Source organism: Heteronotia binoei, chromosome 15 (assembly GCF_032191835.1).
Source record: "Heteronotia binoei isolate CCM8104 ecotype False Entrance Well chromosome 15, APGP_CSIRO_Hbin_v1, whole genome shotgun sequence".
Classification (NCBI taxonomy): Eukaryota; Metazoa; Chordata; class Lepidosauria; order Squamata; family Gekkonidae; genus Heteronotia; species Heteronotia binoei.
The window spans coordinates 45141499-45156333 of record NC_083237.1 but is presented as its reverse complement, the minus strand read 5'-3'; the positions used below and the strand labels follow the sequence as shown (position 1 = coordinate 45156333).

General features: G+C 44.1%; 2 protein-coding genes across 3 annotated transcripts in view; one reads left to right on the top strand and one right to left on the bottom strand.

Annotated features, from left to right (window-relative positions):
• RCN3 (reticulocalbin 3) overlaps positions 1–14835 on the bottom strand; it is a 115866-nt gene that overhangs the window by 40316 nt on the left and 60715 nt on the right. The window lies entirely within an intron of this gene.
• LOC132583859 (paired box protein Pax-6-like) overlaps positions 1–14835 on the top strand; it is a 31423-nt gene that overhangs the window by 2798 nt on the left and 13790 nt on the right. For both annotated transcript variants that reach the window (XM_060255579.1, XM_060255578.1), the window contains exon 2: positions 12188–12415. In XM_060255579.1, the coding sequence (XP_060111562.1) occupies positions 12301–12415 (115 nt within the window). In that variant the 5' untranslated portion in view covers positions 12188–12300. The remainder of the gene's footprint in view (positions 1–12187; positions 12416–14835) is intronic.

The window sequence follows — 14835 nt, the reverse complement described above, 5'->3', positions numbered from 1 at the left end:
TGATGGATACTGATTCGATAACTATTTTACTGTCCTATGATATTTCATAATTACATGACTCATTAATTAAATAAAGGGCAACAAACCAGCCCAAAACCCCAGTTTTTATGAATCTCATAGGATGTCCTGGATTTCTAATGTATAAGAAACCATCTTATGTGAAGTTAGCAGTAAATGGTTTACATCTTCTGTGGATGTTAAAGGGTGTCACTCTGTTTAGGATTGCACTGTAAATAAGCTCTGGCCGATTTCAAACTCAAGTTCCCAACACTTGGGTTGTTATAACATAGAAATGTGTGTTTTGTGGATTATTGTGATTAGGATTTGTGGAAAGTGCTTGTTCTGCTAAATTAGCCCAATGCCTCCTAGGGAATCTGGACTGGTTTGAACTAGGGATTTCTAAGGCAAAGTTTTCAATCTGCGATTGTCGTTTTAAACAGGGGCAAATTTGTTATGTAGAAGAGAGAACTCTGTCAAGTTCTCTCTCCTACAAGGGTGATGCAGTGAAATAAATTCCCCCTCCTACAAGGATGATGCGATGGAACAAGGAGCTTCCTTTGGCACATTTTCCCCTTCTGCGCAACTTTACTCTGACCAACATTCTAATGTATCACTCGTTCCTTTGTGTGAATGTGTGCATCAGGGGTTTGTAACTGTACAGGGGTATGCATGTTCCATGCATCCTTTGGTCTGAATGCACTGTGATGCTTGCAGGCATATGAGTCTGGGTGTGCATACCATGAACTGCGTGTTGATGCACATCTCTTTAATTTTTGTTCTGTGCACTGTTTGGGAGGAAATTCTGCCACAATGCTTTTTTTGTATGTGTATGTCCTCATGCTTTTACTGAGGGGTTTTCCAGTCCCTGCTCTTTTGCCCATATTACCGCTGAGCAGATTCCATTTGGATTTTTTTCTCAAGCAGCAAAAATTCCATGGGTCAGATCCGTTCATTCATGCAAGCGTATATTAATTTACAATAAATGTATAAAGCAGCACTGAGAGTGATTTAGGAAAAGGGGGGAGGGATTGCCTGGTTTGCCTAGGAGCCTTGGTGAGAAGCATTCACGGAGCCCAGAGCACTATTCTTTTGGTATTGCTACAGTATGTATTATGCATCGCTCCACTCTAGCATTACAGATTGAAGTCTTTGCCCAGAGGCAAAAAACACACACACATGTTGAACTTGGCCACAAGTGTGAAGCCATCAAGGAAACAAACCTCTGCAATGAAAGAAAGTGCAATTTTCAAATAATCTGCTCAGCAAAACTCGAGTTGCAGAGGAGCTATCCAGGCTCTCTATCTATAGTTTTGTTTTTAAACCATATTGCTTGTTTGCAAATTCCAGTGTGGCTGATGTCTTTCTGGCTGTGCAATGGATGTTGTGATACTTGTGTAATACATATTGTTGAGTTCAGTGTTCAGCAGCAATGTGTTTATGGGGGGGGGGGGGTGCTCACTCAGAATGCTTGTGCAGTCACAGCTCAGGGAGCCCTGTGTTTTGTTCTGTGTGCCATGCGGGTCATGATACAAACCATGGTATTAGTATGGCTGTGTGCTTTCGGTTGTGACAGGGCTTGCTGTGGCTGAGCAACTGTGTCCAGGTTGATCTCCCAGTTCCCAATGGGAGAGATGCCTGGTGTAAACTGAGAGAGAGAGAGAGAGAGAACTGAACACTTGGATGTTTACTCCAGGGCCTTCCCATTGTGATACAGGAGATTTCCCCAAAGGTCATAGGGCTTCTGGGCAATCAGTGTATTGTTGGGACTCTCTGTCTGAGGCAGTGATGCTCTGTATTCTTGGTGCTTGGAGGGGGGGGCACACTGGGAGGGCTTCTAGTGTCCTGCCCTACTGATTGACCTTCTGATGGTGCCCTGGTTTGTTTGTTTGTTTTTTTGCCACTGTGTGACACAGAGTGTTGGACTGGATGGGCCATTGGCCTGATCCAACATGGCTTCTCTTATGTTCTTATGTTCTAATCTCTCATTTAATGGTGGAAGTGGGCACTGGAATTGATTGATTTATGTATTTGGAAAACCTATGTGCTGCCTCACAAAAAAAAACTACTCTGGGTAGTTTACAAAATAAAACACAATAAAGTCATTAAATAGGAATTTTTTTAAAAATGACAGCCATTAAAAACCCTTAGAAGCCTAACATCCATCCTAAGCAGAGTCCAACCCTTCTAAGTCCCTTGACTTCAATGGGTTTAGAAGAGTATAACTGTGTTTAGGATTTCACTGTAAAGTAATTATCATAAAACATTCCCCAGGCTAGAAACAAACTTTAAAAACAATTCAGAAAGATCAATCCCCTTATTAAAAGCATAGGTAAAAACAAATGTTTTGGTCTGGTGCCTAAAAAGAGTAGGTAGGCGTTAGGCAATTTTGCAGGGGGGTGGTGTTCTACTGGCAAGGTGCCACCTCTGAAGAAACCCCGCCTCTGGTCACCACCTACCTCACTTCATAAGCAAGGGCACAGAGCAGGGTTTGTGAAGAGCATCTTAACTGGTGGGCTCAAAAATACTGGTGATCATTCTAGAAGACACAGAGCAGGGATTATTTTGCATTGACGTGGTTAAAAGGGAGCTGCACACCATTCCCTCTGGTATTTGCAAGTGGGGAGGGTCAGAAAACCAAGTAACGACTGGAGGGAATAAAGTAGCTGCCACACTGGTGGAGAAGAAGGGAACTTCAGTGGAAGGGACTGTTGGACACACAATGTCCGAGAGGCTCATCAAAACTGCAACCGTCCTTAAGTATCCTGGGATGCAGAGAACTCTGCTAGGGCCCATTTCTGGACAAATGGGAGTGGGAAGAGTTTCTTCTAAATCTTGGTGCCAATAAACTTTAATCTAAAAAATGAATGCTGAAGGGGAACTGTCTTGGTGAAAGATTGTCAAGGCAAGGCTGTGGTTGTCCATCCCTCCCAATGTAGGTCTTTTCAGATCCAGATCTCCAAACTCAATAGCTTGAGCTGAGGGCGTATAGCAACATGGAGAAGATATTGCTCTGTTAACTTGACACCATGCTCCTATTGTTTATGCCTGACCCGGCCAATTGAGAGGCTTCATACTGCCTGCCAGTCACGCGGACTTATATTGCACACTTGGTTTCCTGCTGTCCCCTAACAGAGCTCTAATGTCTCGTCACATAACCATACAAAGAGGTAGGCTACATTGTCATTTCAGATGTGACGGGCCTTGGAGCCCCTACTAAGGAAGGATCAAGGTTGCCTGTGGCACTGTGGGAAAATCAAAATGCCTGTTTAATGGAACTTTATGTACATTCTGTGGCACAAGAATGCTGGGGTTTAGCTGGAATAATATTTCCAGTGTAGCCAGGTGATGCCTTTATAGAGTATAATATTAAGGCAATCCAGGTGCACTTTTATTGACACAGCATGAAATTTCATAAATAGGTAATATGAAATCTCATGGTCTGTAAATAGAAAAAAAAATTAAAGATGCAGTTGGAATTTCTTTATATCATTGGCCAGGATAGGTAACCGTCTGAAGGCTTGCTATTGCTATAGATTAGTGCACTGAAACTGCTGAAATCAAAAGCTGCACACAGATGACACAATAAACTGGGGTTTGTGCAACCAATTGTAGTTTGTTTTCCAGAACTAAAAAGCAAATCTCATTTCTGTTTAAAACAGAAAAGTCCATTATATTCCTGCCACTATGACTGTGCATAAAGAATGCATGTGCTACACGTGATCTTCCTGATATGTGCAATCTGAAAGGAGCAATGCAAGGATTGTTTGTCTTGCTACATGCTTATCAGACCACAGATCAACATGGATGTGGAATGCATGTTCCAAAGGTGGAATATACTCATGCTTTCCCTTTCAGAAAAAAATGGCAACCACAAGTATCAGGAGGATCATTTGTACTGCATTTGCCCCATATGCATGATCAGACTTAGCAGCTGAAAAAGATGTCTGGCTTGACTGTTTCTTGCCTTTCCTTTGCCTTGAATTTGGGTGAGTACCCTCTCTCCACTGCAATCTTTATGACCAGTTGGTGCTACTCATCAAACTGAGGTTTCTGAGTTAAGAAATCACAAAAAACAACTTCTACAAACTGTGGTTAACACAACTACAAACCCTAATTTTAAATCCTAGTTTGCTGCCAACCCAGTTTGTTGCAGGTCCACCTGCAGCTAGACTAACAGCTACACTGGGTTTGATCAAACAATTTTTTTAAAATCGGGATATCTAAATTCAGCCACAGCTAGAATACAGGGTGATGACCAGGGCTTTCTTTGTAGCCCAGCAGGGGCTCATTTGTATATTAGGCCACACCCCCTGATGCCAAGCCAGCCCAAACTGTGTTCCTGTGCATTCCTGCTCAAAAAAACTCCTGGTGATGACAATGAAACCTATTACAACGATAATGTGGGATTGCTTGAATAATTTTATAGTGTTTCCATACAGCTGGTAGCTTTTCACAAAAGGTGACATTGTAGAGCTGACTTTGCCTATAGAAAACCAGTTTTATTACCTGTGTGGCCTGATTCAGCTTTTTCAAATTTTGTTTGTTTGTTTTTGTTTTACTTTCTGTGCCAATTAAGAATGAAAAAAATAGCTCTAGGTGGGTCAGTCTACATTCTCTCTATCCACTGGTGTGACTTTACAAACTAGGCATCTTTTTCTAATTTCCTTCTCTAGAATTTTCTTGTTAAATCCCATTACACAAATTCTCTCCCCCCCCCCCCTCCTTCCTCTTTTCTGTATATCTCTTGAATGGAGAGAGGGCAGCAAAACCATTCATAAAAGAATTCCAATTATTTCATTATTTGATTTGCATAACTGTAGCGGCTGGAATGTATGCAGTTAGTTGCAAGCAACTCAGGTTCATATCTGTCACCAGGTGGGCCTCACAGAGCAGGTCTGGGGGGGAATCTTCAAGAGCTCCTTGAAGGCAGGGTGAAATAAAACATAATCAATAAAATGTTACTATCAGACAGGGCAAAATGAGGGCGGATGGGGGAGATTTTGCTTTTTTATGTTTGCTTTTAACTATTTTTTAAATTTTATTTCATTAAAGACAAAACATCAGAAGGGGGAAATATAGGCAAAAAAACCGGGATAATACTATGTAGTAAAGGGAAGGCAAGTACCATACTCCTGCTATTAGGGGCATAAAGCCAGTACATAACCTCAACAGAGAAACTGTTAGCAACCATACACTTAAGATATAAATCCAGCCCCAGAAGTATACATTAGATGGAATAATCTCATTCTCAGCTAAATATTGCAGAATCGGGAGCCAGGTACCCACAAAGGTGCTGTTCATATAATCACAGGGTTTTAGACCATCAGCGATCTTTCCCATCACAAATTGTGTCTATAGTTTATTGAACCATAGTTCTAAAGTTTATGCTTCCTTGGCTTTCCATTTGGAAGCAATGGCTAGCTTTTAACTATTATTATAAGGCACATTTTGCTTTTAACTGTTATTATAAGGCACCCTGAGGAAAGGAGGGGTATAAACATTTTAATACCCAAACAAACAAACCTTGCTTAATTTAAATTTGTATCCCCCAATCCTGAGGTGAATATCATATAAAACCCAACAATATTAAATAACCCAAATGTCAACTTACAATAATCCCTTTTCAGCCTTAATTTCCTGTCACCGGCCTGATCTTGCAGAAAGAGAGGTGGATTGTACAACCTTCAAAACAGGAAGCCAAAAGTAAGAGCATGAAGAATCGCTGTGAGCTGTGGAGCAGCTGGCCCAGAACACCATCTCCACTCCAGCAGTAGAAAACAATCAAACATGATACAGAGCAAAGAGAAAGACATTGTGGTGTACTAGTCTGATTCAGGAGACTTGGACTTGAATTTCTGTTAGAGCTATGACACTCACCTTAGCCAGTCATTTGCCTTCAGTCTAAGTGGCCTTACAAGATGGTTGTTGAGGTAAGAGGGGTAGGACAATCTTATGGATGTACACTTTCCTGAGCTCCTTGGAGGAATATAAATGTGAGGAGTAAATGAGTGGCAAAATAGACTGATGCAACTTTCACACACACAATCTCCCTTCTACCATGTCTCCTCTGCAACTGCTTCTCCCTCTCTGACATTCCCCTTGCACCTCAGTTTAGCACCGTACTTCAAAGTATCCTCCTCCATGTGTATTCCTTCAGCCTCACTTAGCTTTCCATTTAAAAACATAAGAGAAGCCATGCTGGATCAGGTCAATGGCCCATCTAGTCCAACACTCGGTGTCACACAGTGGCCAAAAAAACCCAGGAGCCATCAGGAGGTCCATCAGTGGGGCCAGAATGCTAGAAGCCCTCCCACTGTGGCCCCTCCCAAGCACCAAGAACACAGAGCATCACTGCCCCGGGCAGAGACTTCCAACAATGTTGTGGCTAATAGCCACAGATGGACCTCTGTGCCATATGTTTATCCAATCTCCTCTTGAACCTGGCTAAGCTTGTAGCCACTACCACCTCCTGTGGCAGTGGATTCCATGTGTTAATCACCCTTTGGGTGAAGAAGTACTTCCTTTTATCCATTCTAACCTGACTGCTCAGCAATTTCCTTGAGTGCTCATGAGAACTTGTATTGTGAGAAAGGGAGAAAAGTACTTCTTTCTCTACCTTCTCTATCCCATGCATAATCTTGTAAGCCTCTATCATGTCACCCCTCATGTCTCCCCATTTCTTGCAGCCTCTCCATAGCTCCTGAACCTGCCTTTCCAGTCTCCCTGTTTCTCCATCCTGCCAGTTTGGCCCATGATTGTGCTACTGTGTGGCTGCAGGCCCCCATTTCCCTCTCTCCATCCCAGGACTGTCTTGTCTTCAACCACTGCCCCCAGCCTTAGCCAGGTCTACATGTTCAGCGGAACAAAGGGAGTAGCATCTTGAGGAGGTAAAATGGACTGTGCTGCTTCAGACTGCAGATGGGAGATTCACATTTAAAGATAAATACTCCCTGAAAATAGAAAAACAACACCAACCAAAAAACAAACAAAGATTTGTGCTAGATTAAGAACATCTCTCTGGATTCTTTTTCTTTTTTTACACAGGGAAGCATTCTAAAAGTGATATCCCTCTACCCTGGTAGTCTGAGGGATGCAGTCCATTGTGCTACCTAATTCTCCTGCACATTCATCCACCACAACATTCCACCACCTTATTCTCCCACACATTTGTCTGCCCTAACAACCACCTCGTTCTCCACAAATTCTTCCCCTCAGTGTTGTACTACCTCATTCTCCCACACATTCATCCACCTCAGCATTCCATCGCTTTAATTTCTATCACCTCATTCTTCCACACATTGGTCTGCCTCAACATTCCGCTGTTATTCCCCCACACATTGGTCCCCCTCAAGATTCCACCACCTCATTCTCTTTTACATTCATCTGCCTCAACATTCTACCACCTTATTCTTCTGCACACATAAACTCAGTTTTCAAAGGCAAACTACATTCGATTTCGTGAACAGAAATCCAGGTGCAATTTGGCTCTAAGAAGCCAAGGGGGTGGTGGGGAGAGGTATGAACCTAGACTGGGCTTCTGGTGCTTTTGGAGAAAGGGTTACCTTTATGTCCCTCAGCCTCATTTTCCCAGTTGATAATTACTTCTCCTCTGTATTATGTTAAACTCAAATAAGGAACAAAGACTGGCATAATGTAAATACTGTCCGTTTCCTTGCTGGGGCTTAAAGTAGCAGGGAGGAGGAGGCATGTCAAAATCAGGGTATGGCATGAGGAAAATAGCTACCTTCCCTTTCTCTGTGCTGCACTTCAATTAATATTATAACCCCACCCCTGGCTACATTTTTGGCCAAGAGTGTCTCTTGTCATTTGGTCCTCCGGCTGGAAAGAAGAAGGGGCTGTTTTCAGGACTTCAGCAATGCTGAAATTGCTCAGGGGCCGTTTCAAGTCTCTGAGCCGTAATCTCAGCTATGCACACTGCAAAACCCAAACAGCTAAACAGTAAATAAAAGAAATATGCACACCCAAGTTTAAACATCTCCCAGTGGACAAAGTGAAGTGTTTTTGAGGCTGGATCTCAAAGTGTTGGGTTTTAGGGCCTATCTAGATTGCTGCAGATAGATGGCTAGAAAAACCTTGAGGCAGGAAGGTACCCTGTCAACACTTCCACGCAATGTATGCCTGTCCCTTGTATTCTCTGTCAGTGAATGATTCATCTATCCATTTGCTTGTAGCTTATGGTCTGCTTGTTCTTATTTATCCACCTGCGTACAGGGTATCTATCTGTCTGCCAATCTTCTTGTAGCTGCTTCCCTGTATTTCTCCTTATTCCCATCCCAAGTATCCTGATTTCTTTTTCTTCTGCCAGTGCTGAGTATTGTTGTATATACTGCTGGTGAGACCAAAGATCTCACCCACACAATTTTGCACCCAAATGGCGTCTCATTTAAACTGGGCAACCACCTGTGCCAAGCAGCTATCTCAGTTCAAGCAAGATGTGGCACAAGGACAAAGTGTGGTGTAAACGCTAGAGCATCCAACTAGAATCTACAAGACCCAGGTTCAAATCCCCAGTCTGCCATGGAAGCACCCTGGGTAACCTTGGGCCACTCACACATTCTCAGCTTAACCTGCCTTACAGGATTGTTCTGAGGATAAAATGGAGGAGAGAAAAACAAAGCTGCTTTTGGTCCCTGGGAGAAAGGTGGGTATGAATGAAGTAATAAAGCTGCATAGATGAGATCTTCTGCCTAGCCACATCACATTTAAATCTGGCTTTAGCCGGGGGACAGGAAGGAGTGTATGGGGCAGTTAACAGTGAGAGTTGCCCAGGGTGAACCTGGGGAGTAGGGTTGCCAAGTCTGACTCAGGAAATATCTGGGGACTTCAGTGGTGGAGCCAGAAGGCTTTAGGGGTGGAGCCAGGAGCAAGGTTGTGTAAAGCACCTTATTCCAAAGTGAGTTCTAGCCATCATATTTAAAGAGATATTTTAAATGTCTTTCCTTCACTGGAAATGAAGGATAGGGGCACCTTTTGGGGGGCTTATAGAATTGGAACCCCGGTCCAATCTTTTTGAAACTTGAGAGTTTTTTTGAGAAGAGGCACCAGATGCTGTGCTGAAAGCTTGGTGCCTCTACCTCAAAACACCCCCTCCCCCAGCCCAGATACCCATGGGTCGATTCTCCGTAGCCTATAATGGAGTGCTCAGTGGACTTTCCCCTGCCCCCGCTTTCTGATAACTCTGAAGCAGAGGGAGGGCCTCCAAACCAGGGGATTCCTGCCCCCTACTGGGGAGAGGACAGAAGATTTTCCAGTGCTGGAACAAAATTCAGACACTGTAGCTAAGAATGGAGATTGGCAAAGCAAGAATTTTGTGCTTCTTAAGTTTTTGAAAAGTTTCATATCAAATATTGGGGTACTGGGAGATCAACCCCTTGAACTTTGCCTGTCTGAATCTGATCCTAGGATAATGGTATAGATGTGTTATTACAGGTTTTTGTCTGGGGGGGGGAGGTTTTTTTTAAAAGGGTTAAGTATTTTGTGAATATTTGACTGCACTTGTATATCGTTTTTAAAAGTTTAATTTTAAAAAAGAGAATAAAAAAACTGGGGTACTGCAGAACAAAGCCCAGATTGTCTCCTTGTTCACACACACACAAACACACCATCTGCTTCTTTGAAGGACAAGGCAAGAGGTCCTTGACCAGTTGGGAGAAAAGCAGGTCTTTACAGTGGAGTTTTCCCTCTGGCTGTGGTGTAAGCATAGACATGTAGAAAGTAGGCCCTGGACATCCCTGAACCCCCTACCCAATAGGGTTGCCAACTCTAGGTTGGGAAATACGTGGAGATCTGGGGGGTGGAGCATGGGGAGGGCAGGCTTTGTGGGGGGCAGGGACCTCAGTAGGGTATACTGCCATAGAGTCCACACTAAAAAGCAGCCATTTTCTCCAGGGGAACTGATCTTTGTCATCTGGATAGGGCCAGCCCTAGATTATCTGCCAATCTAGGCAAGGCTAACTTCTGGTCCCCACCCACCACACTGATAATGTCACAGAGTCACATGGGGGGCTGTCCAATTTGTAGTCCCCAGAAGGCTAGTGCCCTAGGCAATTGCCTAGGGCCGGCCCTGCATCTGGAGAGCAATTGTAATTGTGCCACATATCTCCTGGAGAGTAACAGCCCACTGACCAATGTGCAGTAGCAGTACAGTATGGGGTAGGGAAAGGAATGAGAGAGAGAGAGAGAGAGAGAGAATATTCAAATAGCTGAAGATCTCAGTTCAGTCCAGATGATTTGCTAATAGCATAAACAAATTTTAGGGATGCCAACAGGCCTGGACAAAAAAAAAAGTCCTATCCTTTTAACAGAGGCATAAAGGAATGCTGTTTCCAGGCCATATAGCTCAGCTAACTCAGAGGACAGGAAGCCAAAGATCACCTCAAACCTTTTCCCTAGGGACTGGCTTAAAATAAACATATCTGCTTCTGGTACTGAACCCAACTGGGGATTCAGGCTTCTTTCAATTTACATGGAGATGACAGAGGAACTACCCTCCACATGAGAACAAATCAGACCCAGCCCAATTTGCCTGAGTGTTCAGTATGGAGGGGATAAAACCTAAGGAATGAAGTGTAGCAGTTTCTCACACTAGGAATGGGAAGAACAAAACTGAAGTCCAGTGCCCACCTCAGACTAACATTTATTCCAGCTTGAGTTTTTGTGAGATGTGAAAGAAGAAAATCATTTTGGAATTTAAAAAAGAAAAAGAAAAATCACAAGAAAGAAGGAGGGAAAGATGAGACACTGGATCAGAAAGAGGACTGGTGTGAATCCTGTCATAAATCTTTCAGGTATAATTCCCTGTGTATGGGATTGGAACAGATTTATTTGTTATACACAATGGAGGGTGAGACAGGCCAGATGTGCCAGCCTCTTATGGGGTGCAAATAAACAATGGGGTGCAAATTCCACTTGGAAGTTGAATTACCTTGGGCTATTCATTCCCTCAACTTCATCTACCTCACAGGTCTGAAGTGAAAATAAACAGGGTAAACCCTTAGTTGCTCGGAGAAAGGGTGGGATAAAATGCATGTAAAGAAAAAGGAGGTGCCTCTTCTTAAAATACCCAGTGAGCTGGATTTGAAGTTGGTGGTTAAATTGAATTCATGGGTGAAGTGTTCTTTTGGTTCCTTCTCTGTAAAAATGAGCATAACAGAATACGTCCTAAGCACAATTACTTGACAGTAAGATCCACTGAAACTATGTGAGATTTACTTCCAATGTAAACCTGTGAAGGACTGGGCTGTATGAGTCATAAGGCCATGTAATTTTTAATTGTATTTAGATATTTATACACCACTTTTCTCCCCATAGGTCAGCTTAGCCAGAATTTGCCTTGAGAGCTAAGCAGGGTCACAGCCCACATTCAGTACATGGGTGGGAGACCACAAAGGAAGACTGGGGTTGCTATGCAAAGGAACTCAATGGCAAACCACCTCTTTCCTGGAACACTCTGTAGATGGGTTGTCATGAGTTCATTGTGTCTCAATGTCACATTTTTCTCTCTTCCTCCCTAATAATAATAATAATAATAATAAGTTTTATTTGTATCCCGCCCTCCCCACTGGAGCAGGCTCAGGGCGGCTAACAGGACATAGCGATCCAGGGCATCTTACAACATAATTCTTCCCTCCTCATTTTTTTTGTTTGGTATTTGTGTGTGTGTGACACAGAGAGAGAGAGTACCTGGAAGTCATGGCAACCTCTGGTGACTAAACCCTACTGGGGGCCTGGAGGATATTCAGAGAGGTGGCTGAATGAAGCCTGCCCTGCCTCCCGACTCCTGATATTCCTTGGCAATCTGTGTACTTGCCAGAGTTGGCTCTGCTTAGCTTCCAAGATCTAATAAGATTGGGCTTGCCTGGAGGTCAAGATCTTCCTCCTCTTTATTCTCACAACAACCTTATAAGGTAGGTTAGGCTGAAAAAGATTGACTGGCCTAAGATCTCCCAGCAAGCTTCCATAGAAGAGTGAAGATTTGAGTCTAGGTCTCCCAGATCCTAGTGTGACATTTTAAGCACTGCAACCACACTGGCTGTTTACATGGCTGATTGCTCAGCAGACAGGGGAGGCTATGCTTTTAACATTCTATATCACAGTTGTGCACATCCCTTAGTTATACTCAGCTTCTATTGATTTATTTTGTTTCTCTCTTGCTGTTGTCTTTCAGGTTTATCTGGGGCAGGGCGTGTGCCCTGCCGCTCACCGCCTTCCAGGTGGGGGTCATCCACCCACCAGTCCCACTTCCCTTCTCCCTACCCCTCTGGTCTTCGGCTCCATTCCATGGGGGTGGATGGCATGTATGAGAAGAGCAGAATGCTGAACATCCAGAACAGCACATGGGGCAGTCGTCAGGAGTGGTACCAAGACAGCTTGGTGACAGGGCCACCCAACCCAGGTATGAAATTCACAAACTCAACACACACCAGCTCCCACCCATTCACACATGAAGTCTACCTTATTGCACAATCCTTTGTGGAACTCGGAATGCGAGGTGGGCCTGTGGTTGCTAACCTCCAAGTGTGTCCTGGAGATCTGGAATTACAATTGATCCCCAGATAATAGTGACCAGTTCCGCATGAGAAAGTAGCTAGATTGGATGTAGAATCTATGGCATTATACATCCCTGAGGTTCCTTCCTACCTAAACTAACCCTGCCCCTCTGTAAGAGGCTAGCAACACATTACATGCAACAAAACCCTAACCAAATTGTTCTCAACTCACTGTGGGGGGAGTCAATGGAGAGGAAATGAATAGTTAGAAGAAGACTAGCAAGCAGAGAAAGGTTTAAGACTCAGGCGTGGCCAAACTTGCTTAATGTAAGAGCCACACAGAATAAATGTCAGATGTTTGAGAGCCACAAGACAAGAACATTAGATGTTTGAGAGCCACAAGACAGGGAGGGAAGGAGGGAGGGAAGGAAGGAAAATAAATGGGGAGGTGGAAAGAAAGCAACTTTAAATGCATTCTCCAAACCACCAGCCAATGGGGCGGTGGGGGCTTCGAGAGCCACACAGTATGTGTGAAAGAGCCATATGTGGGTCCTAGCCACAGTTTGGCCACCCCTGGATTAAGTGTTTCTCTGTTTTCCATTCAGGGCTCTGCTATGCTTATTTTACATGCAACATATAGCTAGACCCAAAGAAGCCTACCTAGGGTTGGCAACTCTTGGTTGGGAAGTTCCTGGAGATTTTGGGGGAGGGAGGCTGGGGAAGGCAGGATTTGGGATCCCTGGGGTGTTTCCATGGACCAAAGTATTTCTTCATGGGGAAAATGACTTTCTCACCTCTCTCGTACCACTGCAGCCAAACCCACTCCCCAAAAATGTGAGGGGGCATTTGGGGCTGCAGCAGGACATAGGGTTTGCCGACTCCAGGTTGGGAATTCTGGAGTTTTGAGAGTGGAGCCTGGATAGGACAAAGTTTGGTGAGAAGAACCTCAGCAGGATATAGTGCCCTACAGTCCACTTTCCAAAGCAGCCATTTTATCCAGGGGGAACTGATCTTTATAGCTAGGAGATCGGTTGTAGTTCTGGGAGATGTCCAAGCTCCACCTGAGATTTGCCAGCTTTGGGTTGGGAAATAAGTAGAGATTTTTTTGGGGGGGTAGCATCTGGGGAGGATGGAGTGTGGGAAGTAGAGGGACCTCAACAGGGTATAACGCAGGGGTGGCCAAACTGTGGCTCGGGAGCGAAATGTGGCTCTTTCACCCATATTGTGTGACTCTTCAAGCCCCCAACAGCTGGCTTGGAGAAGTCATCCCTTCTTTAAATCACTTCTTCAAGACAAGCCAGCTGGCAGCTTAGAGAATGAATGTAAAGTTATGTTTATTTTATTTATTTATTTAATTTTATTTCTATCCTGCCCTCCCCGCTGAAGCAGGCTCAGGGCGGCTCACAACATAAAATCCCACAAACAATTAAATTAATGAGTATTAAAATTACACATTCAATAATAAAATAGATATACAATGATTAAAACAGTTAAAACAGAATACTGAGTTGGTGCTATTCTGGTGGCGACGACCTTCTTCCACTTCTCTTAAATACCGGTGCCAAGTCAATTGAATGCCAGCTGGAAGAGAACAGTCTTGCAGGCCCTGCGGAACTGCACAAGGTTCCGCAAGGCCCTCACTTCATCTGGCAGTTGGTTCCACCAGCAGGGGGCTACCATTTGAGAAGGCCCTGTCTCTAGTTGATTTCAATTGGGCCTCCTTCAGCCCAGGGATTACTAATAGATTTTGTGATCCTGATCTAAGTACTCTCTGGGGAACATGTGGGGAGAGACGGTGCCTAAGGTAGGCAGGTCCTAGGCCATATAGGGTTTTAAAGGTAATAACCAGCACCTTGTAATGAATCCGGTATACTATTGGCAGCCAGTGCAGTTCCCGCAGTCCCAGCTGAATGTGCCCCCACCTGGGGAGTCCCAATAATAGCTGAGTGGCCACGTTCTGCACTAGCTGCAGCTTACGGGTTCGGCACAAGGGCAGCCCCATGTAGAGGGCATTACAGTAGTCCAGCCTCGAGGTGACCGTTGCATGGATCACTGTTGCCAGGTCGCCATGCTCCAAGAAGGGGACATAAGAACATAAGAGAAGGCATGTTAGATCAGGCCAATGGCCCATCCAGTCCAACACTCTGTGTCACACAGTGGCAAAAATTTCTCTCTCTCTCTCTCTCTCTCTCTCTCTCTCTCTCTCTCTCTCTCTCTATATATATATATATATATGTATATGTATATATACACACACACACACTGTGGCTAATAGCCACTGATGGACCTCTGCTCCATATTTTTATCTACACCCCCCTTGAAGGTG